The sequence below is a fragment of the Simochromis diagramma genome, unplaced genomic scaffold (genome assembly GCF_900408965.1).
Source record: "Simochromis diagramma unplaced genomic scaffold, fSimDia1.1 OVJJ01000596.1, whole genome shotgun sequence".
NCBI classification, from domain to species: Eukaryota; Metazoa; Chordata; class Actinopteri; order Cichliformes; family Cichlidae; genus Simochromis; species Simochromis diagramma.
Window position 1 is genome coordinate 6,255,193 of NW_024387245.1, and position 27,065 is coordinate 6,282,257.

The window sequence follows — 27,065 nt, forward strand, 5'->3', positions numbered from 1 at the left end:
CCACTTGCAGCAGATGGCTGATTCAACCTGAGCCTGGAGGTTTCTTCCTGTTGAAAGGGAGTTTTTCCTTCCCACTGTCACCAAGTGATCGCTCATAACTGCTTGTTGGGTCTTGTCCTTCTAACATTGCAGGGTCTTTAACTTACAATATAAAGGCAGATTTTGGCACTACAAAAGTACAACTGAATTAAACTGAATAATGTTGATGATGCAGTTTAAACTTTACACAGATTCCAGCAAATAAAAAGACAACAAAATACCAAGTCCAAACACTTTACACTTTATTGTCCCGACTATTTGATATGGTGGAGCACATATAAAAGTTAGAAAATTAACTAATAGTTAGTTTGGCCCAAAGGTTTTCTATTCTACACAGTGAAGCACATGAATACACGGCAATGTGGTTTAACACAATAAATAGGTAAAGTTGTCAGCTCAAACAAAACGTAAAACATCTACAGTATTCTGAAACCCTCTGATAATGATATTTACACTCATCAAATAACTCATATTTACTATGGAATGATAGGATGAAATGCACTAAGTTGTGGTGTCTGCATTCACTTTTGGTTCTGCTTTAATGCTGGTTGTGTGTGGGTGCGTGAGTGGTGAGGTGTCAGTCAAGGCTCGCTCTGTTGCTACAGAGGGGCCACATATGTGTACACAGATTTCCCAAGCATATCATACATGTTAGAAGCTATGGCTCTAGTCTATATCAAGGTCAGAGTCCTCGTCGCTCACAGTGCTCTGTATGATGGCTCCGTTGCGAACCATCTTTGGGACGACGGGAGGCTTTTCGGGCAGCAAGCCGTACTCCTGCAGCAGGGCCTCCAGGTCTACGGCAAAGAAGTCTTCCCCGAGCTGATCTGTGAGCCGCACAAAGTTGCCGATCAGGTCCCCGGCTTTGTAAACGAGCAGAGCAGGCAGAGCGCTGTCTCTGAACAGTGCGCTGGTGCTGATGGCTGAGCTGCGCACGCTGCAGAACTTGACCAGCGGGTATTCCTGAGCTAGACACATCAGGCTGCCGCTCATGGCCTCGCAGCCCGGGACGTCCGGCTCGTAGATGTGGATCATGACCAGGGTGCTTTTGTCCTCTTTGTCTAAAGCCTCTAAGAACTCCTCCCCACTGTTTAGCTCGTAGACCTGCTCAAAACGCTTGCCGCGGCACAGCTGGCGCCGCATCTCTTCGATGCGCTGCATGCGGTAATGCTGGAGGAATTCTTCATCATCCTCTTCTTCCTGAAGCATGTTGTACTCCTGCATGGTCATCTGTGAAGCAGACAGGAATGAACACACAAAATCAGAGGAGTGTGTGCAACACAATTCACACTTCTTTGTATATGAATCTACAGCCAGGGGAAAGTGGACTTGGGACAAAAACTGGAATAAACTAGACTGAGTTTTATTCATTAAAGAAAAAAAGAAAAAGCATCTTGAGCCTATTGAGTATATGATGTATGTTGTTTGTTCCATCCACAAATACAATCAAGGGTGCAGAGTCTAGAAAATAGAAGTTTTTTTGTTTTACCATGTTCACGCTGTCCTTGATAATCAGCTCTTTGCCTACATTTACTCCAGGAGGGATGCCACTGATCAGCAACAATAGGTCTGAGCTAAACGAGGGTTTTCAGAGGTCTTTCATGTGTCTTCTGTTAGTCTGATTTACTTACTTTGCCTTGGATTTTTTCCTGAAGTGCCTTCTGTTTCTCTTGGTCTTTTTCCTGGTCGAGGTTAGAGCGGCATGTCATCGACAGCTTCTTGATCAGTCTTTCCATCTCCTTCTTCTGCTCTTGTTTTTGCTCCACCTCAAGCTGCTTGTACTTCCTCCAGTCATTGATCACACCCTTGGGCCCTGACACAGAACAGCCACTGTTACCATAACACACTCTATATTCTTATGACACAGATGAAAGATCGATTAAAGTCAAACACAAGGATGGCTTAAAAATGAGGAAAGCTCCAAGAATTTTTAATAAAAAGTTTCTGACATTTTTATTTGTCAAAAATAACCATATAATTTATTTAGATGTCATTTTGGGCTGCTGCCTTGTGACAAGGGATCAATGTTTTTTTTTTTCTTCCTGTGAATGCACTATATCTGTTTGTACAACCTGTGTTCACAGCACTTCCATCTGCGCTGTAGTCTATCTCGGGTTCCGTGACTTCAGCATCCCTAATGGTCTTGTTCTCCCCATCCTCATCATCATTGTCGCTGCCTTCATCCTCACTGCTGCTGTAGTAATACTGCAGCTTCTCTCCCAGGATCTTGTCATCCAGAGTAGTCATGATGACGGCTCGCCTGTGGGAAGCAGTATGAACTAGTTTAATAATGAATAATAAGCACACAATACAACGACTCCGAGATATTAAAGACTTCTAACCTCACTGATAAAAATCTGGATAAATCGGATAAAAAACGCGTTCATTGTTTAATAGTCCAGTATAGTGCTGTATAATCCAGACAGATAAACACAGCTAGGAAAGGCTTATGTACATAAAGTAGGCCACACACTATACATAGCTTAGAGTAAGTGTGCCAGTTTATTAAACTTAAGCTAAGAGGCCTTTTGTGATGCACCGAGCCGTATGTAAGAGAGCCGGTGTGTACAGATGGGCAGACGGGGAGAGAGACATTCCTCACACTGCCCTCTTACTTATGACAGCATACACAATATGAGGCATGAATCGGGACTGTGCTGCTTTATTATTGTCCCAGCACAGCAGCTGACAGCGAAGATAACAGCTAACGAGAGTTGATCTGAAAGCCTCTGCCGATGTTGAGACAGATAGCTCAACCATTTACATTCACTATTGCTGTTATTTCAGTACATGTGCCGTACTGAAAAGAAAATGGCGACAATCCAATTAGCTTGTTTATGTAAGAAGGACGCGGGCCGAACAGCTGGTGGGTCGGGTGTTTGTAGAAAGTAAGGTGGTTAGCATTAGCTACGTGGGTTAGCTACTTCTCCTATGCTGACTTCCTGGGAGTCCGCGGCAGCCATTATCCGAGATTGCGTTAAAACGAAGCCGACTCCTACATCATATATTGCATTAAAACGACACAATACATCCACTACTTGTAACCACCCGGCTTCTTACCTCAATTTAATAACCGGCTCGCTGTCTGCCCGAGCTTAATCCACTAGTTCAGCCGCCTCAAGCCGCTCTTCCACACAAACGTGATGCCTTCAGGGTTCACTGACGTGTCGTAATAATGAATCGAGGGTAAAGAGAATCGGAATGAAGTCGAAACTGCAGCCAGTTTAAACTGCATCCTGTCTGTTATGTAGACACGCTGAAACTCACCTCTCCGATAATTGTAACGAAACAATTTTACTTTCTATAGCTTTGCAAACAATTGCAGCACGTGAGTATTTAATTTACTTATAAGCTTAAAAATGACTTAATCAAGCAGTAGAAGATCCGAACTGCTTTCTAAATAGTTAGTTAGGATACTGTTTCCATCCAAACTAATATGTCAACCCACTGTGGTGACACTGTAATATTTAGTTTTGACTTTATTGTGAGTTTGGACTTTACCGAGGGCGCCTAAAGACAATACATGAGGTGCGGGAAGTTGCTGGAAGATAAACTATGCAACTCCCTATTTCACCACTAGAGGGCAAAAAGAGTGCTGCTATGGCTTCTACAATCAGTGCCAAGCTAAATATTTTGACTTTATCATTCCTTCTTCCTTTTAAATATTTTTCACAAAAGCTGTCTGAAATCAGTGAAAAGATACGGGTTTGCATTCCCATGTTTATATAAACGATTACACAATGCAAATCATCTGAAAAGACTAATAGCAGGTACATACAGACTGTATATGTGGTTTTTACGGACATATATAATCCCATATGTATGTATGCAGAAGTGCATATAGCAAGAACACATGTTTTAAACTATGAAGCAAGGGCAATTTAGTTATATGTGTATTTTAAACCACGCTGTGCACCCTGGTTATTAAAAAAAAGAAAAGAAAGAAAGAAAAAAAGAAAACTTGCAGTTACATAGGCCTGGGCAGGTCTCTCTCATCAGCTATCATTAGTGTTCAACTTTAAGCCAAAGAATACACTGGTTTTATGAGATGCAGTGGGTGAGTAATGTGGGTGGGGTACAAACAGTCATGAGAGATAATGATCATTGGGTCGTAAATAATGTTGAAGCCTGAGTACGTTTGAATGAATGGGCAGTTTTATTTCAGTCTTTATGCTGAGCTGCAATGAGATCTTTCAAAATAATTCTGCAGACAGTACAAACGTTTACTGATGGACAGTGCGAACAGATATTGTGATCATTTCAGTCTAAGGACACAAGTTTTATTTACAAAAAAACATGTTTATTCCTCGTGTATTTGTGTTCAAGTGTATGAGACAGTGAGTAAAATAAAGGAAAAGGCATATTTGATTTCATTCTGAGCTCTTGATTCCTGTGTGACTCTCCAGTGCTGTTCAAGCAAGCATTACTGATGTTTTCCAAGCAAACATCTGTAACACTAATTTTTTTAAATTGTTATATTTAGCAGCCGCCTCTTTTACCTTTATATAATGATCTTACAAAAACAAAACAACCTTCTGATGTCTGCAAAGGTTATAGCTCATCAGTCTGCGCTCTGTCACCTTCTCGCCCGTGTTCTTGCTTCTCTTCTGTTGGTACTCTAAATGACACGTAAGGACACGTTCTGGTGTTTTGACACACCAGCTTCTTGAGTGTGGCAGAGTTTACTATTTCAAAGCCCACCTTTCCTCCAAAGGTGCTGGGCTTCCAGTATTCCGGAGAGCATATAGGGTTTCCCAGGAGGCCTTTAAGGGAGAAGGGGGCACCCATCTCCACCATGCTTTCTCCAAATATGGCCCCCGCTCGTGTTTTCTCCAACAACAAGCCGGGGTAAAATTCCAGTGCGTCAATGTCATCGTAGAGCTCTTCGAGGTCTCGTGCTATCTCCTCATTATCTGCAAAAAGTGACCAAATATGTCAAATAGGATGTTTATAAAGCAGGTCATCGACATCATTACAGTACAGATTTTTACAGATAATATTTGCAGGTTTTAAACCAATACTGCTGTAAGGCTGGCAGATCAGTTCAGCACATTAGTTTTGACAGGGAGGTTTTCTACAGAGCTACTCCAATAGAGTGAGACACACTGCTGTGAAATTTCAAGCCTTCCCCCGGCTTTGATTTTATTTTGTAGGCCTACTGCTGCTTCTTCAAGGGGTCCAATCAGCAGCTACTGAATTCACTGACTATGGCTTAAAACACCTCTTTCGTGGATTTTCAGGCTCTATGAACTATCACAGTCTTTCTCCATCTTCATCACAGAGTCACTGGAGTTGTAAGCTCTTTGAAAATCTCCCTATGTCAGGGAGCTGCATGATGTAAATTGGCACATGACTGCTTAAGATGGACACTCAGTGGAGTTCGTGACATGTAAATAGAGATTCTGATGCAAATGCATTCCCTCGCTACCCTTCAGAGGACAGCAGAGGGAAGAAAATAACTTTGACAAAACCAGTGCTTTAAAAATTGCTCCAAAAAGAGAGCAGATGCCATTAATTCCAGGAGTGTCCGTCCAGCTGTTTGCGTGGACTTCTAAAATTTGTGCCATGTGAGCTAGACACAGAATCATTTGCCTTACCGGTGAATTCCCTGAATGACGTGTATGGCGTGAGGTTAAAGCGCTTCCTGTACTGGTTGAAAGACTGGAGGCGAAGTTCACGGGACTCTTTGATGGTCCCAACGGCTACTTTGGTGACCATCGCATTGATGTTGTGCCCACCGCCAATCTGTGGGTCAACGGTGGGAGAAGTAAGTAACCAATATGGAGTGACCTCAGTCAAAAGACATCCTGTGAGAAGTTAGGTACAAAGTGACTGAAACACATGGCTTACTGCAGATGTCTGCACAAGCCTCAGCTTATCAGTACGAAAACAAGCTGTCAGCGTGCGATCACATTATATCACTCGCAGAGTATGATAAAGCAAAACAGGAAAACTTTGTGTGACTGCCAGAAATCCCTAAACATGGATCACTGAATTGTGCAACACTTCAGTTGCTGATGGTTACAAAGAGAGTTATAAAACACAGACGTCCAAACAACTCTAACTTGTAAAAATGCACCATAACTGTGTGTTACAATTACACAACATGTGCCGTTTGCTACCTGCCCAGCAATTTGCCTGGAGAAGGAATCCACGAGGGCCTCCACGCCGTAGTGCGTCAGAACAGACGTGTTGAAGAGAAACTGTTTGTATGACAGCTCGTCCCCATTTATTAAGAAGCTGTCGGGCATCAAAGGGTGCCAGTGGTAGAGCTGGCTGAACTCCAGAGCGATACGGTTGCTGTACTGGAAGGGAGAGCCGAACAGCAGGGTGGGATCGAACTTGAGTTGAAGCAGGTATCCGCTGAGGTGCTGCACGTAATCTTCTATCACGATTCGTATGGTCTCGCCTTCGAGAAGCAAAAGGGATTAAAGAAAAATGCACCAAGCAGACAGTGGCTCGACCTCAAGTTAAACAAACAAAGTTTACCAAAAAAAACAATACATAATTAAATGCAATAGTTTAGTGTAAAGAACAGGCTCTGGCTACACCTGTGCGGAATTCAGTGGTTGCTTAAGGCAAAAGACTGCTTGTTATTTCCCCAAATGATCACCACAGCAGATGTTTTTCAATTAGACACAGATTTTATGCCAGATGTTCTTCCTGATGCAACCTTCACATTTATCTTGACTTGAGACCAGTACTAGAAGTACACCATCTTATGACCCACTTGAGGCTGGGTTTGAGTCTGTTCCCGACATCAAACTGAGGCTCTTTCCTGTGTAAGGCAAACGTATTAACCACCACACCACGCAGATGCTGGTAAGGAACAAGTCTGGCTCAAACTTTCAAAAAAGAAAAAAAAGAAGTCATTTTTAAACCAAATTTAGTATAAAATCCAACATGTTTTGCTAAATTTTATTTAAACTAGTTAACTTGTTATTAGAAAAAGCAGTGAACTGTCACATGTCCTAGCCACTTGCACTAAACACTTGAAGTCTGCAATGCCAGGCTCACTGTTCCTTTTGAACTGTGTCTAACTCACCGATAATAATGAGCCGTGTGGTCTGGAAAAGCTGCTCATCGTCCCAGGTGGGATGCTCCGCTTTCAATATATCACAGACTCGGTTGTGCTCCCTCAGCCACAGCGTGGCGTACATTCCCAAACCAGGGAGAAGTCCATAGACTTCCTGACCGATAGCCATCTGAGCCTCAGCGGGGACTCCGGGAGGGTAGCTCATTCTAACAGATGCATCAGCGACAGTGGGAGGGTACATCTCTCCATCAATTAACTGACCGGACAGAAAAAGAAAGAATGATGATACGAGTCACTGTCATCTGTAATTCACAATGTTAATGAAGATCAAGTATTTCATTTTAAAAAGAACTGCAGAACTGACAGTTGCGCTTCTAAATCAACATGTACACTCACTGGCTGCTTCATTAGCTACACCCTGCTAGTACCAGGTTGGACCAATAGAACCAACAGAAGATGGGTACACTGAGGTGATAAAGGGATGAACATACACAGCAACAATACTCAGGTAGGCTGTGGTGTTGAAATGATGCTCAGTTGGTTCTAAGTGGCCCAAAGTTTGCCAAGAAAAATATCCCTCATACCAGCAGCAGCCGTCGATACAAGCCAGGATCTGTCCATGTTTTCACAAAGTCTTGCTCTGAAATTGAGCACTCTTCTATTACTCAATTTTGGTGAGCCCACACGAACTGCAGGCATTCAAAACAAACAACCACGCCACGTTCAAAATGACTTACACCACCTTTTGTCCCCACCCTGATGCTCTCTTTGAACTTCAGCAGTTCAACATGTTGTTACAAATCGGGTTGAACACAAAAGGAGATGCACACAAATTCCACTTAAAAACATATTTATCTTAAATGAGGGAAACAAGGAGAGAGCTTCAGCTAACCGTGGTGTGTGTAATCAGTACAATCAGCACAGTGCAATTGAGCTCGGAGGGTTTTTATCGAGCAGCACCACTGATTGGATGCAAGCTACTCCACTTCTCTGACATCTGCTGATGAGCCCTGCCACACAACGGGCTGAAATGAAAGCAGGCTGAAGTCGATTATCACGATGTCGGATGTCTGCAAGCAGTGATTGCAGCTATGTGATTGGCTGATTAGATCACTTAAGGGGCAGTTGAACAGGCGTCCCTAATAAAGCAGTCAGATATAAGTCTGCAAATGACTTTACCTGATATTTCAGCTTTCCATCTTTGAGAAGCCTGAGGTTTAGCTGACGATCCAGGCTGTCTCCATAAATGTGTCCTGCGTCCACCTGTTTGAGTCGCAGGAGAGAACGAAAAAAAGCATCAGAGGTGTAATTGTAAAAAGCCGCTGCTACTTCATCTGGAGTTACCCTCCAACTTCCACCAACCTCCAGCTTCATAATGTAAATTATACCGCTGAAATTTAACAAAAAGACAGAATCAAGACTAGAAGTTTCCCTCTGCTCTTATGCTATGTATATAACACTAACTCTTTAATAAAGCTAATGTGCTGCACACCAAAGATCAGGATGGACTGACCCCGTGGCCGACAGCCTTAGTGAAGCCGAGGCCCATGCGATTGAAGGTCTTAAAGAACTGGTGGGTGAAGTGCTGCGCGAAGAAGGCGAACATGAGGCTGGTGCGCTGGGGATCGGGTCGGAACGTCCTTCTCTTCAGAAGCCTCTCAACCAACACCTCAGGGTCAGGTAGCCCAGCCTTGCCTGAAGAGAAACACCACAGCATCACGCACCATACGGGGGGGGGGGACACAGATACACCCGACTCAAGCCATAATACTGAAGCTCTGACACAGCTGACATGTTAAACTGCACTTCTGCGCAGTCCAAGGTCAAGATATGGATAAAAGCAATCCTTAAACTACACTCTTTGCATAAAAATGTGGATTTAAATTTGGAACTATGTGAGCTTACATTTGATGCCAGCATTTGTTGTCAGATGTTTAAATTTATACTCTTAATCAACAGAATCATCAACCATCATTTGACAAAGCACATTTAAATGAGCAATAGCAGACACTGGCCTCTTGGGGGCAGTATAACAAAAATAACAAGGGATTCTAAACCATGACTAGCAAAGTTTGATTCATGTTGTGTCATGTTTCAGTCCGTTTGTTGGGTGTCGATTTGGTATTCAATTTCTATCACACTCCCCTAATTACAAAATGTGGCTCCTTGGAAGCTAACCTTTCACCCCCAAAGGTGTGGGACAGTCCTTTGGCACCGGAGGCAGAAGTCGAGTGTAGTAACTCAGATTATAGTAGGATTCCCAGCTGAGGTAGTCATACTTGGAGTTGAAGGTTGGAGGGCTGGGAATTAAGTTTGACCTCACTGTTGGTACAAAAAAACAGATGTATTAGATACACAGAACGTGTAAAAAAACATCCAGAATGAATTTCTCTACAATAAGTTTGCTGACTCTGGACCTGTTAACACCAGCCGCATGAGGACGTCCCGCAGGAAAGTGTGGTTGATGATGTCCCAGAGCCAGTGGAAGTGGGTGAGAATGTAGTGCACCACACTTGGGTTGGGCCTGAAAAACTGACGCACTCGGGTCCAAAGCTCGGCTGGAATGGAAGAACATCACGAGACATGGTCTTGTTATTACTGGAAGTCATGGCAACTGGGGATCTGGAAATCTACTCTAAATAACAAAGTCGTTATGTCATTATGGAGCAGAACACTTGGCAGGCATGGTCTTGCTTTTAAAACCAGGATCAAGACTTCTGAATTGCCACCCACACCTCTGGAGTCGGTGGATTACTGAATGAAGTGAAATATAATGGCAGTTCTGTCTCATTATTGGCCTCCCTCGGGGCCCCAAAAACTCCAAGTTTACTGTGTCAGCTGGTTTTGCTGTAACACCGTAAAAAAGGAACTTATGTTTAAACCAAAACATCAACATGAGAATCTTATTATGTGGTTTCAGGGCTACTCCACCAAAATCTAGGGTTAATGACTTTGGATTTTGATTATATCCACTACGGATTTGTAGATGTAATCAAATCCGCACTATGCACCAAAGTAGGGTTATGGTACCATTAAAGTACAGAAGAACCAAACGACTCACGGACCGGTGCCGGTCCGAGGCCCGGGGGTTGGGGACCGCTGTGGTAGAGTATAGTACAGTCCATTTACCTTTAAACAATAACAAACTGAACTCATTGTGAAAAAGGTTTAACACGAGCTGGAGAAAGCAGGACAATGCAAGTTTTGTGTCATACCACAGGCTTCTGATTTTATCAAAAGTGTATTATTAACAGGACAAATAAGTATTGGTGTATCATATTCCTATATATTCCTACTTGTTACAAAAAACCCTGAAAAAAGAAAGAGTGTAATTCCCAAAAATGTGAAACTGTTCCTTTCACTTGGCTGGTAGCTCCATAAAGACGTCATAATATTTTCTTTGGAGCTACATGAGCAATATGTGTGTCTATTCTGCGTTACACAACAAGTGAAAACATTGGTCTACATGTAACTCCTTTTCCTGTCCAATACTCTTTTCCTTCCTTTTCTTTCCTACTCCTGCTCCTATTGTCTTTTTCAAAGCAGTGATTAACTGTTATTACACTCAGTGTGCGAATGTCTGCCAAATACATAACAAATGACTGGGAACTACAGCATGTGAGGGTTCTTTGTTAATCCAGCTGCTCTCTTCTTGGCACTTCCCCACGCTCCTTCAATTTTCCCAAATACTTGTCTAGACAGACGTTTTAACGCTGACAGCCTGGGGCTATGAAATTAAACCATTTTTTTTCCAAAACCCTTTGGTTTTATGTTAAGTTAAATAGTTGAAATTCCTAAAAGGTACAGCAATAAAAGAGGATATGAGCACCACTCTCACAGAGGAAAACTGACTTACGGACTGTGCAGTTTTCTCCGTAGTAGCCGGTACGAGTGCAGTCACACTCATACTTGTCCTGACCGTACTGGACGCACACACCCCAGTGCTGACAGGGGAAGGAACAGCATGGATTGACTGTGGAAAATAAAGAGAAAAGAAAACTCATGTGAAGATCATTTGGAAATACTTGAACGTCAGGTAGGCAGATTATATATGAAGCGGTGGCATGGAAATAAACTGAAAGAGAGATCAAATATTGAAGCGGCACCGGCACTTCCTGTGGTATTCCATGCAAAACCATCTGCCTTCGAGCAAGTTCAGACCGCTATTTGAAAATGCCCACGCAAAAAAAAGGAAAAGAATAAAAGAAAGCCTTAGAGCCAGACATGAAATCAGAGACAGATGAAATCTTAGACTGCACTACTGGAAACATGCTTTTATTTAAAAAAAATACCTCTGCAGATTAGGCAAGGTGAACATGTTTAAGTTCTTGTTCCCAGCGCAACTTTTGTTCTTTACAGGAATTTTGTATGAATCACTGACACAATGTGAGAAAAAAGGCACCAGGTGTCACATCAACATAAATGTGACAGTCTTGGAAATTTGCTCTATACAGCACTAATCGTTGCTCAGGAAAGCATTCTGGAGAAGACCCACATAACTGGGTACCAAGTTTATTGCTTGCTTACTATTGCACATTTTACTCGATAACATAAAGCGTTACACGTGTTACCTCCGCCGAGGAGGTTATGCTTTTGGTAGCGTTTTGAGTTTTGGATAAAAGAAGTCTTAAATGAGTTCTGATAAAACTTTGTAAATGTGTAGAGCGCGCTCATGTTAACAATTTCTTACTGCCATTGTTTATATTGACCACATATAGGCAACACGTTGGGAATGATGTATATGAGGATTATTACAGTTTTTATCCAAACATTTTGTCACATTTGACCTCAGATCTCACTTTTACTTTTAGATATTTAAAGAAAGTTCAAGAGAAGGCGAATGAGCTGTCTTTTCACTCAGAAATATACAAGTTTCTCATGTCCAGTTATTTATAAATCATTATCTATTATCCATTACCTACTAACATATGTTAGTAAACATATGTTAAAAAAGAACAAAGAAATCAGAATGAATGAAATTAAAAGTAAATAGAGAGTCAGCTGCCCTGGTGGAGGTTTGTGCTTTCAAAGTGATTCTTGTACTTCTTTAACATGCAAGTTTGACCTTTGGGAAATATGCTCATTCGTACTTTGGCTAATAGACAGCTGAGTTGTTCTGTTCTGTTCTTCCCTGGCAGGTGTGTGTACATGGACAGTTGATTGTACCATGGATGCTTAGCTGTTCTTATTAAACTCCTTTGTAGTAAAATGAAGCTGGCACGTGCAGTTTGATGGTAAACTATTTTCCACACATAGTCTGGATTACAGCCTCTAGTGACCCCTTGTGTGAATTTCCTGGGAAGAACTCCAGTTTCAGAGCTTTCTGTTTCACGGCTGACACTCAGTTTGGCCAGAGCCACCACAACCAGCTGCTTTTTATACACAAGATTCTGTTTTGATTTAACATTACTTTTAACATTTAAAGTACTTATTGCTTGTCCCCTTGCAATCAGAAATCAATTCTTAATCAACCAATCATACAACTCATAGACTTATATATGAGATGAATGGAGGGTGTTAAATGTGAAGCCCGTGTACAAGTTTGTTAAACCTGCATCGTTTTTAACAGCCAGCAGCGGCTTTTCCTTTGGTTTCTTCCCATCTACCCAAAGAGTGCATAATGTGCTCCATTAGAAAGGATTCCTATGATAACAGATAATTTTCATTTTCATTTATTTATTTATTTCACACTTGGTCAACAGTTTCCACAGTTAGTTCTTTCAAACAAACCAACTACACTTTCTGTCAGTAAAGCACTGCAACCATGTGTGAAAAGGAGCAGGCAGAAGAATATATTCTTATTAAACCCTGCCCCCTATCTACAATCCAACTTATATTGCAAGTGGGCACCAAAAGTCAAGGAACAAACTAACATTAACACTTATTTCCAGTCCTAACTCAAACCAAACAACAAATTTACAATCAGAATATACCACTCCACATAGTAACAAGGAGAAAAGATAAGTAAATAAAATAAATGAAACAAAAAATAATGGATCCTTTTACTCCAATTTCATTCACATTCTTCATATTGAGTTATCGTTTTAGACATGTAACACTTTTTAAAACAATGTAAATTTATACAACTCTTTAAATTATAATGAAGAGAGTTCCACAGTCGTATACCCCTAACCGTTGGACTCATTAATCTTTGTGTAGTCCTAGCTAGCTGATGCTTAAAATAAAATTTCCTTCTGCTATCTTCTCCCCCCGAACACGTTAAAAATACTCTTTGTAACTTAGAAGGCAAAATATTACTTTTAGCCTTAAACATAATTAATAGTGTCTATAGTTTCACTAAATCTCCTAATTTTAATAATTTTGATTTTATAAATAATTTATTTGTATGTTCTCTATATTTAACGTTATGAATCATTTGTATCACTTTCTTCTGTAATAAGTTTAGAGGTCTTATAGTATTCTCATATGTATTTCCCCAAACTTCGACACAGTAACTAAAGTATGGAAAAACAATGAGAAATATAAAATGCGCATTGTTTTGTGGTCTAATAAATCGCTTACATTTCCCAAAATATAAATGTTTTTAACCATCTTCTTTCTAATATACTCAATATGTGATTTCCACGTCAAATTTTCATCTATTACACCCAAAAAGCGAAATTCAGTAACTCTTTCAATCAATTCTGCATTAATGGACATAATGACTTCTTCCTCCTTTACACGATTGCCAAATATCATAAATTTCGTTTTTGTCAGATTCAAAGATAATTTATTTACATCAAACCATTTTTTTAATCTTAACATCTCAGAAGTCATAATTTCAACCAAATCTTTCAAATTCTCTCCAGAGCAATAAAAATTTGTGTCATCTGCAAATAAAATAGAATTTAACCTTTTTGATACGTCACAGATATCATTAATATATAAATTAAAAAGTTTAGGTCCTAAAATAGAACCTTGAGGAACCCCACATACAATCTTCAATCTTTCAGAGGTATTGCCGAGATAATGTACATATTTTCTAAATAACTCCTTAACCAAGTCAATGCCACACCTCTCACACCATAATTATACAATTTAGAAATCAAAATAAAATGTTGTAACGTGTCAAAAGCTTTTTTTTAAATCAACGAATACCCCAACTGTGTATTTATTATTATGGGTTGCAGATGAAATATCTTCAATGAAAGTCAACAATGCTAATGGCATTGATCTATTTTTACAAAATCCAGATTGATTTTCATTTATTAGTTGATTTTTTCAATAAAACTATCAAGTCTTGCGCAAAAAGTTTTTCAAGCACTTTTGAAAACTGTGACAAAAGAGACACTGGCCTATAGTTGTTAAAACTATGCTTATCTCCTGATTTATATAAGGGTATCACTTTTGCCACTTTCATTCGATCAGGAAATACTGATTGTAACGAGAGATTAAAAATATAGCATAGAGGAATACTTATACAGTCTAAAGTCTTTTTAATTATAACCATGTCTATACCATCACAGTCAGTAGATTTTTTATTTCTAAAATTTTCTACAATTGCTACTTTTTCTTTTATGGTAATATCAGCTAAGAATATAGAATTAACCATTCTACTTTCTCCTTTCCAAACTTCATATTCTGGGTCGTCATTTTTTCTAATTAAATTTGCTAAAGTAGATCCAACATTTACAAAAAAGGAATTAAATTCGTTTGCTACTTCAGTCTTATTATCGACAACTTGATTATTCTTAATAAAATAAATACACCGATCTGAGGGTGTGTTCTTGTTACCCAATACTTCTTTAAAAATATTCCAAATGCCCTTAATATTATTCTTGTTTTCCTGAAAAAGTTTATTATAATAGTCTTTCTTGGCTTTCCTCAATATTAATACCAACTTATTTTTATAAACTTTATATTTCATTAGTTCACTATTCTTAGTTTACGGAGCCCCCCAGGGGACATGGGAGAAAAAAAAATTAGGGAGGAAAAAAAAAAATTAGGGAGGAAAAAAAAAAAATTAAGACGGACTTTTGCGAGATCTCGCAATAAGTATTGCGAGATATCTCGCAATAAGTATTGCGAGATCTCGCAAAAGTTTTAGCCGCATTCTTCGGAGGCCGCCAGCTCGAAGCCGACCGGGAGGTCGAGGCACGATGTGCCGGGAAAGCGGTGTTCCTCCCGGCTGTAGTAGGTCTCGACTTCCCGTTAGCTTCGAGCTAGTGGCCGCCAGCTCGAAGCCGACCGGGAGGTCGAGGCACGATGTGCCGGGAAAGCGGTGTTCCTCCCGGCTGTAGTAGGTTTCGACCTCCCGTTAGCTTCGAGCTAGTGGGTGTCAGATCTCCAAAAACGTCGGAGCTCTTTTGCAAATATGTGATGTCTTGTAAACCGAGCAGGTATCTGACGTTTACACAACTACATTCACGCCTCAAAATATCTTAAAAGTGTATTTTGTGACCCAGAAAGAGTAATATTACAACTAAGTAGCTGCCGCCATTGTTGGACTTTTGCGAGATCTCGCAATACTTTTGCGAGATCTCGCAATACTTTTGCGAGATCTCGCAATACTTTTGCGAGATCTCGCAATACTTTTGCGAGATCTCGCAATACTTTTGCGAGATCTCGCAATACTTTTGCGAGATCTCGCAATACTTTTGCGAGATCTCGCAATACTTTTGCGAGATCTCGCAATACTTTTGCGAGATCTCGCAAAAGTCCGTCTTAATTTTCTTTTTCCTCCCTAATTTTTTTTTTCCTCCCTAATTTTTTTTTCTCCCATGTCCCCTGGGGGGCTCCGTATTAGTTCTCCGTGTTATATAGTCCCTATATAAATTATTCTTCTTTTTACACGCATTTGCAAGACCCTTAGTTATCCAAGGTTTCAAATAAAAGATAATCGTACACTTCTTTACCAGTTTAACAAACCAGTGTGGGAAAAACCATCCGCATGAAAAGACCTTTGTTCTCGGACACACACAGAGAAGCAGAGTGAGGAGGAGGTGGGTGGTGCTGGTGGGGGAGGTGGGTGTTGGTGGGGGATGGCGTCTAAACTACTGACGCGCAAGTTTCTGCATGCAAGTTCCGGGTGAGAGTAAATCCTGTTAATTTACATTATGATGACAGATAAGGCCGGCCAGGCATTCTTTCTCTCCAAGATCCATACACTGATAACCACAATTACATAACTCGTTAGATCAGTTCTTGGTACAGGGTTTCATTTATGCATTTTATTGGAACTGCAAGATAAACTACACATCCAAGCTCTTCTGAGTAAAAACAGTGCGGCATGGAACACTTCCTCGTGCACATGTGGATTCATGTCTCTCCAAGCCACCTCCTGGCCTCGATCCTCCACACTTAACAAATGTGTAACTACATCTGACAGCTGTGTAAACTGCATACACACTGCCTGAGAGGTCAGAAGAAGTTCAAATCTCTCTCTTTCTCAAATCTCTCACACACATCTTTTATCTTGCATAGACCTTCCAAAAAGCAATATTAAATTCAATGTAGACATAAATCACCAGGAGTGAGTTAGTCTATGGAGAAAGTTTTCTCCTGTGACTAGACATAAATCTCTGTGCGCGAGTCTTCCGTTGGAGACAATGAGCGTAAATTATGTCATCCTGAAAAAATGTCATTCTGAAAAGGGCGGTGCTCAAAAGGTGGAGTCGGCATGAGAAATAAGTTAGAGCAGATCATGCTGCATTACGTGTGTAAGACATGAGAGATGGAAAAAGTGCCCACATGGGCCAGGCAGGAAATGCCTGGTCTCCTCAGGGGTCTTCAAAACGTATATCCAAGCACTTTGACAGATGATCCCGTGCTCAGTGTTGAAATCCCACCTTATATAGAAATACATTAAGAAATACTCAGCCTGCACTTGAATTTAAATTAAAAGGAGTTCCAACAGCAGGCCTCCTTACTCGCGAATAATCTTTTCCTTAGTCTTCCAGCGGATGATGTCATGTTACTGTACCAGTGCCTGTCTTTATTATCGGGGTTAAACGAATGTGTAGCTGCTGGCAGCTTCACTCACATCACTCAGAAAAAAGCCCTGATAACAACCAGTGTTAGTCAAAACACAGACTGCGTGTGTTTCTTGCTGCAGACTTTGCAGTTATTAAAGCAGCAAATGTTCCAAATAACAGATAATGCTATAAGTCAGAGCATCAAACCCCACCAGTCCTCTTTACCTACCTGTGCTCGAGGTAACTTCATCACCCCGACACGCAGGCTCCCGCAGCAGCAACAAAAGCGCACAGGCTGATCCTAGGACAGAGGCTTCCCCACATGATTAAAAGTCAGTCAGTTTCGTGTCCAGCAGCTGAAACATCAAATCACCGAGCAGCACCTCTACGTAAAGGGCTCGATCTCTACTTACCTCTCATTCCAGCAGGAGTTTTTCATACCAACTCATACAACGGGTGGGAAAGTGCAGGGATCCAGATTTTGCAGGTAAACACAGGATCAGGAGTATGGAGACGATCCGGGTGTTGGGTCAGCGTGAAAGAGAAGCAAAACCAGCTATCCAACAGGTTACTCCTGTGTGTGAGCACAGCCAAGCTGCACTGCGCCTTTATGGCCCCCAGAGAGAGGAGAGAAAGAGCGACGGTGACTTGGAGCCAAGTGCGGGTTTCCCCGCTCTTTACCGCCTACTGCTGGTGATCAGTGGCCCTACTTCCTAAATACTGCCTAACTTTCTATTGCCACGTTCACTGTTTTAAGGTCTTCTAAGATTGTAAAGCCTTGTAAATCATGGAGCTAAATAGTTTTAGACGCTGTAATCGTTTCAATTTAATGTCTTTAATATTGGTTCATTTTTTTCTGGGTATAACGTAATAAAACATCACCCATTGCATTTCCATAAAAAAGACACAAAATGTTGTGGAGATATTTCAGTCTGGACTAACATGGCACACTAATAAGGACACTTCCCCTGCACTGAGAAGAACAATAAACTTTTCCAACTGAGTGGTTTCTTGGCAGATGCTTTTTACATCCTGCCTCGGATGTTTGCTTGAGATGAGGGAAAAGCAAGGTGAGGTTTTAATGTCACCTCTGGCACTGGAGTTTATGAAAGTTCAGAGGAAGTCATGATGGTGCCTTTAGAAGAAGTCAGGAAGTCAGATTAAGACAGAATCTCAGCCAAAAATCCAGAAAACAACACATTACATAAAAGACATACCTGTCAGCTCATTGTATTAAAAGCTCACCTTTCCACAAAATCAATTTCTTCTATTCCCACCACCATGGGCCAGACCAAAGATTGTACATCTGCACAAGACTGGAATGGGCTGTAAGGCCAACAACAAGCTTGGGAAAAAGTGCTGTGGTCAGATGAAACCAAAATCAAACTCAACTCGAGCAAGTCAAGCACTGAGGTGGAAAACGTTTGGCGTGTTTTTCTGCTAAGGTCGACTTCATCACACTGAAGGGCCAATAGACTGAGCCACGAGGAGGTTGCCAAGTGGCAGGAAAGAACCCTAAACTGTTTATAAAGTTTCTCAAGGGTTTCTCCACCAAATACTAAGTCATGTTTTGCTTGGGGATCAAATACTTATGCCACTCAATGTGAGATATCAATCAATTTATAACTTTTATGTATTTTGTGTGTTTGTCTGTGTCAGAATATGACAGAAATAAGAATCGCCTCAGTTCCCTGATTCAACATTTGTCTGCTCTAAAACAACTGGCTGGAGAACATTAATAACTAGAAACATGGAGGTCCATTGTTTATTAAACCTTAACTCTTCTCCTGTCCACGCGAGCACTTTAAACCACTTCACACATGCCCTACAAAGTCTTAATAATAGCACTTGTAAGCGAATCCTTTTAGACATTTACATTCCCATGAGTCTTTGCAGTGCTGCAGCATTCACAGCATTCAACTGTATTTAAAAAGAAAGAAAAGCATTTTACTGTCAGTTTAAAGTGACTCGTTCATGCATCATTTTTGAATTAGGTTGTCTGATATATGCTAAGTCACTGAGTGACTGTGCATTGGCCATGCGGCAGATTTACAAGTTAAAAATATGAAAGGACAACACAGTTTTCACAGAGGTGGAGGATTATTTTGCCAGTGCAAAGGAGAAACTCTGCCACAGCATGAGGAAGAATGTTGGGAATTACAGCTGCTGCAAAAGCCTTCGAGGCTTATCTGTGATTGAAGCCATCCTACCCCTACACACAAAGAGGCTGTAAATCAACTTGACAGACTGCCCGGTAGATTGCATTTGTCAGCATACGCATACACAAGCACAGGCAATTGGGAACAGTGCTGAAAGCAGCTCCCGAGGCTCTGGTGTTGTATCTGCAAAGTTTTTCTAAGAAGCTTTCCAACTTCTTAGAAAATGCTTGGATTTACTGGTAACAGGAATACTTTGAACATCCGTCATCTCTATCTGGTAATCACCATATTCAGATTGTTGGTAATTTCATGTCTCAAGGAAACCTCTGTTGAGAAATCACCACATACTTCCTACCGCTTGTTTTCTCCACTGCGATGCCTCTTGGGGAATTTCCAAATCGCAGCCATAAAAATTCTGTATTTTGACTCATTTGTAAACAGACTTTCCTCTGAGAAATTTCTGCATTATTTATATTATTTAAATATTTAGACTTGTTTTGTCATTGAGGATGTTACACAGCAACTAATTGCTATTCGCCTTCCAGCTGCACTTATACTGTGCAGGCATGGGTGCTGTTAGCGACTTTGGGTAGCTTGAAAAAAGGCCAGCTCTGGGACCACCAAATACTAACTCTAGTATCTAGATCAGTTCTGTCCGAAAGCAATCAGTGGGCAGACTAATTTATATTTAAGCAATGTTGTATCCAATAAACAACTTCGCCTCACTGACTCTCCTGTGTGTACAGATGTTCAGACCAGCTGCGGCTTGGAAACAGTTCAGCCCTCAACTGAATTCATGTCAATGAAAACACTGCAGGCTAGTATTGTTACGCTGAATCATGCTAGGATACTATTAGCTTTAGCTTTTCCACAGGAATGCGTATTTTCTTTTTCTTCTATTAATCTCTGGCACTCTTCCAAAGCACGTCTTTTGTCCCGTCTTCTTCTCCTCACCCCCAACTGGTCGCAGCAGACGGCCAACCCTCCCTGAGCCTGGTTTCTTCCTGTTAAAAGGGAGTTTTTCCTTCCTACTGTCACTAAGTACTTGTTAAAATAGGGGTCATTTGCTTATTGGGGTTTCTCTGTGTTATTGTAGGGTCTTCATGTCACTGGAGTTGGTCTCTTTTCTTTCACAACACTTTTATAAGCACAACTTTTTCTCACCAACATTTTTCCTACACATACAAACAGATTTGTGTTTCCCACAAGAAAATGGGACAATGAGGATTACACAACCTCCAGATTATTGTTACCCCTTTATGATTTCTCTCTTCCCTGTTAGTGTGTGTGTTTTGGGGCTTCTGACTACATGACTGGCCAAGAGTCTGTCTCCATTTTTCTGTTTCACCCAGCCTTTCAGTCTATCATAGCATTGTGTGTGAGCAAATAAAAAATATTTTCTTGTGAAGCTTAATGTTAGATATTTCAAGCAGATAATTTAACCTTACAAACTGTTAGAACAATATCCTTAAAAATATTTTACCTGGAATAAGATGCTAAAGTGTTTTGTAGTGTCTTATGGTTTGAGTGATTTTGCTTCCTACTAAACTGATTTAGCCAGATATTGTTCTTTGTAAGATTTAAGAGACAAGAGATGAAGAAGAGAGATTATTGTTAAAAGGTAAGGACTGCTCAGTTATGTTTGATAGACTCATCGGCGTAACTTTGTGCCTAACATTGGTGGGATCAAGATCTCTGTCTAAATAAATAAATCTGGGTAAATTCCCACATGATTAAACATGCAACTATTTTGCTGGTAATAACTGAAATGAGTAAAGAACATCAACAGCCTATTTATGCAAGATAGTTCATAATTTTATTGGGGGGTGTTATATTGGTTGGGTCTGATTATTTGGGGGTGGGGGGTGTCATAACCCCCCCTGGAAATTACACCCCCCGAACTTCCCACAAAACAAACTGAGCTTTATCAACTTCGGATTATTCAAAGGCTGCATGAAATACTGCGTAGTTTACTGCAGGCTATACTAAAGCCACAGGGCAGTTCGCTTTAGAGCAACATCAGCACAAAATCTACTTGTGCTCAAAACAGAAATCTGACATTTTTTATCCCCACTTTCACCACCACAGCCAACTTTAGGGTTCCTACACCTCTCACGTGAACCCAACTATACTTATTTTCCTGTTTGGATGTAGAGGGAAGGGCACCCGGCTTAAACGATAGCAACTAGAGCTAGTTTTTCGCTGCTTGTGTTAAACACATTCAAGCTGCATAGAATTATTTCAACATAAACTCTAATCAAGTTTGCACTCCATGGAGTTGTGTAATCCTGTTAATATGAATTATGTTTTTTTTTACTTTCACTGAATTTAATTTAATCAGTGCTTCCAACCAATGTTGTAAAAAAAAAAAAAAAAAAAAAAAAAAAAAAAAAAAAGTACTTCCACTTCTGTAAGTCTGTATGTCTACAACCCCTGTCCTTATTTAAAACCATTTCACAGCATCATAGGTGTTTTTTCATGAGACCGTTATATTTTAACCCAGTATTTCCATAAAACAGACATTAGCTCTTATAAGGCTGGTCTTGTAAGAAAACCTCCAACATTAAGACACCAGCTCATGTGTCTGAAAACCTTTTATTCCAAGTTCGTTTCCACTTTTCACAAACTCCTGATTTTTCCCCCCCCCTTTACACTGGAGATGTATACAATGTAATCAAGAAGAAACAAAGTCAGTGTGTGTGTATATAAATCTGTTTACAACAACACTGTTTATGGCCACTGATGGATGGATAGACAACAAGGACCACAAAACGAGCCTGCAACTCCTGTTTATCATCACATTTATTTAACCAAAAATGTGTCTTTTAGGATGAGCTTGAGGCGGCCACTGCAGCGCGTCTGGGCTTGGGGGTGGTGCCTTCCCGGAAACCATTCCTGAAAAACAAAAACAAAACTGATTATGCTGTTGACATATTAGACTAGTCTTACTAAGAGGTAATCATGCTAAAGAAGTCCAAGTCACGTTGTTTGTTATTCTACAAAAACGCTAAAACCACTACATCGATCCAAATATTATTCCCAACTAACCTGCTTGAATGCTGATGATTAAATCTCAATATAAATAATGATTTTAACTTGTTTTATATGAAGAATGAATAGAAAATGCAGGGCACCTTGGCACAACTGAGACTGGAGGAAGTTTGTGACGTTAAGAATGCAAATGTTTATTTCACCAAAAACGTCATTCTGGAAAACACATCCCTGAGTCAACGGAAGTAAACCATTTTCATACACAAACTACACACAATGTTGGTACTGACGTGGTCCTCCCCTACAGGCAGCACGCAGCAGATAATACTTCTCTCTACCTCAAACACTGAAAGACAGAGCGCTCAGGAGGGAGGAGACCACCAAATGTCAGGTCCAAATGAGTCAGACATTTTAGATGCTTCACTTCTGGAGGGTCACCGCTGTACCACATGTAAAAGCTTAAGATCATCACGACAGGAGAAAACACCCACGTAACTACTAAAAATATTTACTGGGTTCCCTGATTTGTCCCAATTTAACACAGACTCGATGCCTGCTAGCTGGACTGGGCTCAGGTAAATTATTCATGTTATCAGAAGCAGCGGAGAGGAGATTAAAGATAGTTTGCCCTCAGATCTACTGTGTTTTGTAAATTTTGGCCACGTTTGAACTGTTGTGAGGCTTGCACGCAGCTTTCACCCATTATGCCACCAACACACACACACACATCGCCATCCCTTATTTATTTACACTGAATATTTTCTAACAGCTAGAACTGTGAAACTGTGCAGTAACTGCCAGCGTTAATGAGCCAGTGAAGGTGATTTAACTGAATTGCAGCTAAACAGGCATTCTGCCTGAGACAGTGGAAACTCAACAGCTGCTGCCAAGGTTGTGTTGCCAGATTGGAGTAAAAGCAAGTTATTGGCATCATTACATAAACTAATACAAAAATGAAAATGCATAATTGGAGCCATTAAGTACGGCTTTCATATTCTTACATTAAATGGTTATATAATTTATGCCTGATATAAATCTTATCAAAGGGGTTATAACAAGAGCCGCTATTAGCCATTTTCCAATCTCTGTTTTAATATTATTAACAGCTGGTCAATTATGCCCCCCCCCCACTTAAAGAAGAGATGGGAGAAACACGCTTTAACCTTACACATGCTTTGTCCACCAGGGGGCACCCTAAAACTTCCTTTTTGACAACATGCCACAAACAACAAAAAGCTACTTACTACACATAACAAATCTTAGGAAAATGTTCCTGTGCTTCATGTGTCTGGAAAATCAGCTGATGTGTTAACATCAGATTAAAAAAATCATTCAATAAGTAAAACCCCTATATAGATCGACTTGGTTTACATAAGCTGAAATAGGATAACTGCTCACTGTGCAGCTTGAATGTTTTGTAAATGATAACATAAATATCAAAACGTACGAGTTTTAACCACCCACTTACTCTCAAGAAGTAGTAAGACCGACAAAATTTCCTTCTATATGACTTGTCTTGAAATGCCACTCACCTCAGAGAAAAGAGTGATGTCATATTAAGTTCATTTGTTCAGACTTTTTTTTTTTCACCATCATTGGTGAGCAGCATTGAGGAAGACAAACCTCATTTTCATACACCCAGTCTGTGAGACAGTAAAACTATGTGGGCTAAATATGACAAGACAACCCTGATTTGCAGCAGGCCACAACCCCGTTACTCTATGTTCAAACTGTTTAATAGGAAGTGTGAATACTAAATGTTTGGCAACTTCTTTATGCTCCGTTTTCTGCTGCAAGACAAGTAAGTGGAAGAGGGAAGAAAAAACCCCAGCTGCACACTGCAAGCCTAACACTCTGTTTAAAGTCTACCAATAAAAAAATAAAATAAAAAAAAAGGGAGGGGGGGGGGGGGGGAAGAGTGGTATGCTAACTACAACTGCCAAACAAGTTCAGTATTGAGAGTTTTCTTAGATTTTGTAAACACTTGCTTGAATTGTTGATACAAATATTTGCTTGTGCACACAAATTTTACCATCCCTTAAAGTCAAAAGGCAAATATTATGGTCTTATAAGACATCTTTATATAAACTATTAATCTTTTTATGTCAATTTTTTTTGTCAAAGTGGGAAAATTATTTGGTTTTATCGAGCTGATAGAAGATACAGAAATCCTGCTTATATTTCCTGTTGGAAACACATCAACACAACTTGTCAACATATCCAAGGTTTATAGATCAAGCTAGTAAATCAAGTGAATTTACTCCAGGTTTACTTGTGTTTAACAAATTGTGATTTCCTGCAAACATTTTCATTGAGGTGGTTAAATTCATTACACGTTTAAGAGTCCTGTCATCAAGACAACTTTGTAATACTGATGCTAAGGCTAAAAACCAATTTAAGACTCAGAAAGTGAAGAACTGAAGTAAAGCACAGACTACATGCAGGACTTTATTTGCTTGAAGTGGAACTTATGTTTACCCATTCAGTACCATGGGAAGTTTTTTTTAAACGACATTTTCAAGCTAAAGGGAAATTTTAACCTGTATCCCTCAGGTACAAGTAATTAACAATAATTTAATATAAGACGAAAAGGCAATTTAATTTATTTAGTGCATGAAAAAAAACCTTGTAACGTCAGTTGTAACCTATTATTCTTTAAGGAAATAAAAACCGCCAAACAAAACAAAGGCTACATTCACATGTACACAGGTATCATTGTAAACCATTTTCTATGTTTTGGCCTTTCATCCACACCTAAATGCTGTTTCAGCAAACAAAGCTTTACAAAAATAAAATCCTGTCGGTGTGACGATTTTCAAAAACATGTTAAGGGGAAAAAGGAAACGAGGTGTGCACCTCTGTTAGATTTTGACAGAGAGAAGCATGATAAATTAACACACCGAACACCTTGAAACACTTTGTGATCTGCTCCTTTTTACATCTTACCTGAATCTGCGGTAGACGACCTTCATGTGTCTCAGACGGCCTGTGCCAGTGGTGTTCCTCCTCTTGGCCTTAGCGCTCCAGTTGTCTGAAAATGACCAGCACCATAAATCAAGGGAGCATGGCACTTCACATCAATGAAGAGCTAAACAGCATACTGACAGTGCTGCTCATAATAAGGAGTTAAGTTCCAGCCTTTTTGACAGGGCATGGGTGCAAACCAGTGGGGTGTTACACTAAAATATGCTGGAAGACAGCAACCTGCTGGTTTTTGCCATTTCAAAAAAAAAATAAAATAAAAATAAAAATACACTAACACTAGAAGCAAGCATAAAGTTTGCCAATATCACATTTAAAAACAGTGTATTCTATTACATGCGTTAAGGTTACTTACACTTTCTCTTGCGCTTCTGAGGGTAGCCACACTTGCCGCAGGTAGACTTCTGCAGGTGGTAGGCTTTGGACCCACAACGACGGCACAGGGTGTGCGTCTTGTTCCGGCGCTTACCGAAAGATGATGTCCCCTTGGTCTGAGAAGCAAGACAAACATGTGAGATCAGGGACAACTCAAGGAGATCTGATTGTAGACCAGGCCGGGGCCAGTCTTGTCTCAGTGAAAAAGGAGGAATCACAGGCAGTCATTTGTTCAGACATTTGTGTTTTAAAAACATCACTGACAAGACTGAACTTCAGGTGGTAGCAAACACTTAATCACAGTGGTTGCAGCAACTCGTGGCCTCAGCTTGCCACACATGCTCAAATGACAGTTACTTTACGGCCACTGAAAGCCGGTGTGCTTTCCTCAGACAAAATCTGCAGTGGCCTACGACACTAATTTTATACACGTTACCAAAAGAAATGGACCACATGAAAAAGATGCTAGCTATGCTAACATCGGCGAAAAACACCGGTTGCCATTTTGCCAACGAACAACCGTAAATGTTTTTTCCATGTATTTATTTTTGTGATTACCGGAAAAATCCACAATCGATGATAAAGTCAAGCTTACGATATTTTGTCCTCTTCTAGCACTATTTAGCCCATTCAGTGCAACTGTGCTAAAGGCTAACGGCAGCAAACAAGTGCTGGATGGATGTGACAGGAACAACAGTATTTTTTACTAAAATCAAACTTTATCTCAAAAATACATCATCCAACCGGTTACAGTGTTTATCCGACACAGAAGTGGCTTTAGTTCGTGTCAGATACATGGCACATTAAACAGATGTTACGAGATTTCTGTCTACCAGCGCTGCTACATACCATTTTTCTCCGGTGGCTGTGGGAAAAGAGACCGGAAGAGGAGCTGGAGCTGCATCAAATTACATCCGTGCTTTTTCCTGTGTAACAAAGAAATGTGACCCCTCCGTAAAGCATTTTGTGAAAAAGGTAAAACAAAAAACAAACAAAAATATAATTTTATTTACTTACCGGCTGACTGGTGGTCTGAGTGGCGACACCGGCGTGCATGTTTTTATTTAATGAAAACACGACATTTCGGACGCATTCCCGTATGAAAGAAAAAACTTATAGTAAAAAAGTATTTTGTTTTATTTTGTTTTCTATAAATTGTATGTCGAGTAAGACGTGTTTCAGATTAGTATTTATTTAATATTAAGAGTGATATTCAAAATATAAGAATTTGATGAGTTAACAGAAGAAACGCACTCATTATTACATCGTAGTATGACACATGTCATCTTTATAAGGGTTACATTGATACTGTATATAAAAACATCAAGAGCTGAAGGAAATACGAACTGTGTTTTTATCCTTTTGCTTTTTTTTAATGTCTGTAGCCTAAAAACTAAAAATACTTGTACAGTACTTCATAATATCTATTAAAACTCAATATTTAGTTAGAAACTAGAACAATTTTTTGAAACCCTATCTTCTAGATTCAAGTTACACAGAAACATGTTTCCTATGCAATGAAATCCTTTCTTTTTTTCCGCAGAAAAAAAATAGAAAAAAAATCCTAAT

At 40.1% G+C, this 27,065-nt stretch overlaps 2 protein-coding genes and 2 non-coding genes across 4 annotated transcripts; all 4 read right to left on the reverse strand.

Annotated features, from left to right (window-relative positions):
- Nucleotides 1–259: 259 nt before the first annotated feature.
- LOC120713963 (prostaglandin G/H synthase 1-like) lies at nt 260–17,616 on the reverse strand. Its single transcript, XM_039999924.1, is given in 13 exon segments — nt 260–1,312; nt 1,744–1,852; nt 4,572–4,952; nt 5,637–5,784; nt 6,162–6,448; nt 7,085–7,331; nt 8,255–8,338; nt 8,589–8,770; nt 9,254–9,397; nt 9,493–9,633; nt 10,932–11,048; nt 17,219–17,302; nt 17,403–17,616. Coding segments are annotated over 13 exon segments (2,538 nt in total). The 5' UTR covers nt 17,410–17,616; the 3' UTR covers nt 260–705.
- A 4,111-nt stretch (nt 17,617–21,727) lies between these two features.
- Nucleotides 21,728–26,422, reverse strand: rpl37 (ribosomal protein L37). Its single transcript, XM_039999922.1, has 4 exons — nt 26,346–26,422; nt 25,477–25,612; nt 25,086–25,170; nt 21,728–22,043 (listed from the first exon to the last, which is right to left on the reverse strand). Exons 1-4 carry the CDS (start codon nt 26,346–26,348, stop codon nt 21,974–21,976), a joined length of 294 nt encoding a protein of 97 aa, XP_039855856.1. The 5' UTR covers nt 26,349–26,422; the 3' UTR covers nt 21,728–21,973.
- LOC120714667 lies at nt 23,665–23,744 on the reverse strand. The gene has a single exon (XR_005691467.1). It is a non-coding gene; the product is annotated as a small nucleolar RNA SNORD72 (small nucleolar RNA).
- Nucleotides 25,685–25,765, reverse strand: LOC120714668. The gene has a single exon (XR_005691468.1). It is a non-coding gene; the product is annotated as a small nucleolar RNA SNORD72 (small nucleolar RNA).
- Nucleotides 26,423–27,065: the final 643 nt, after the last annotated feature.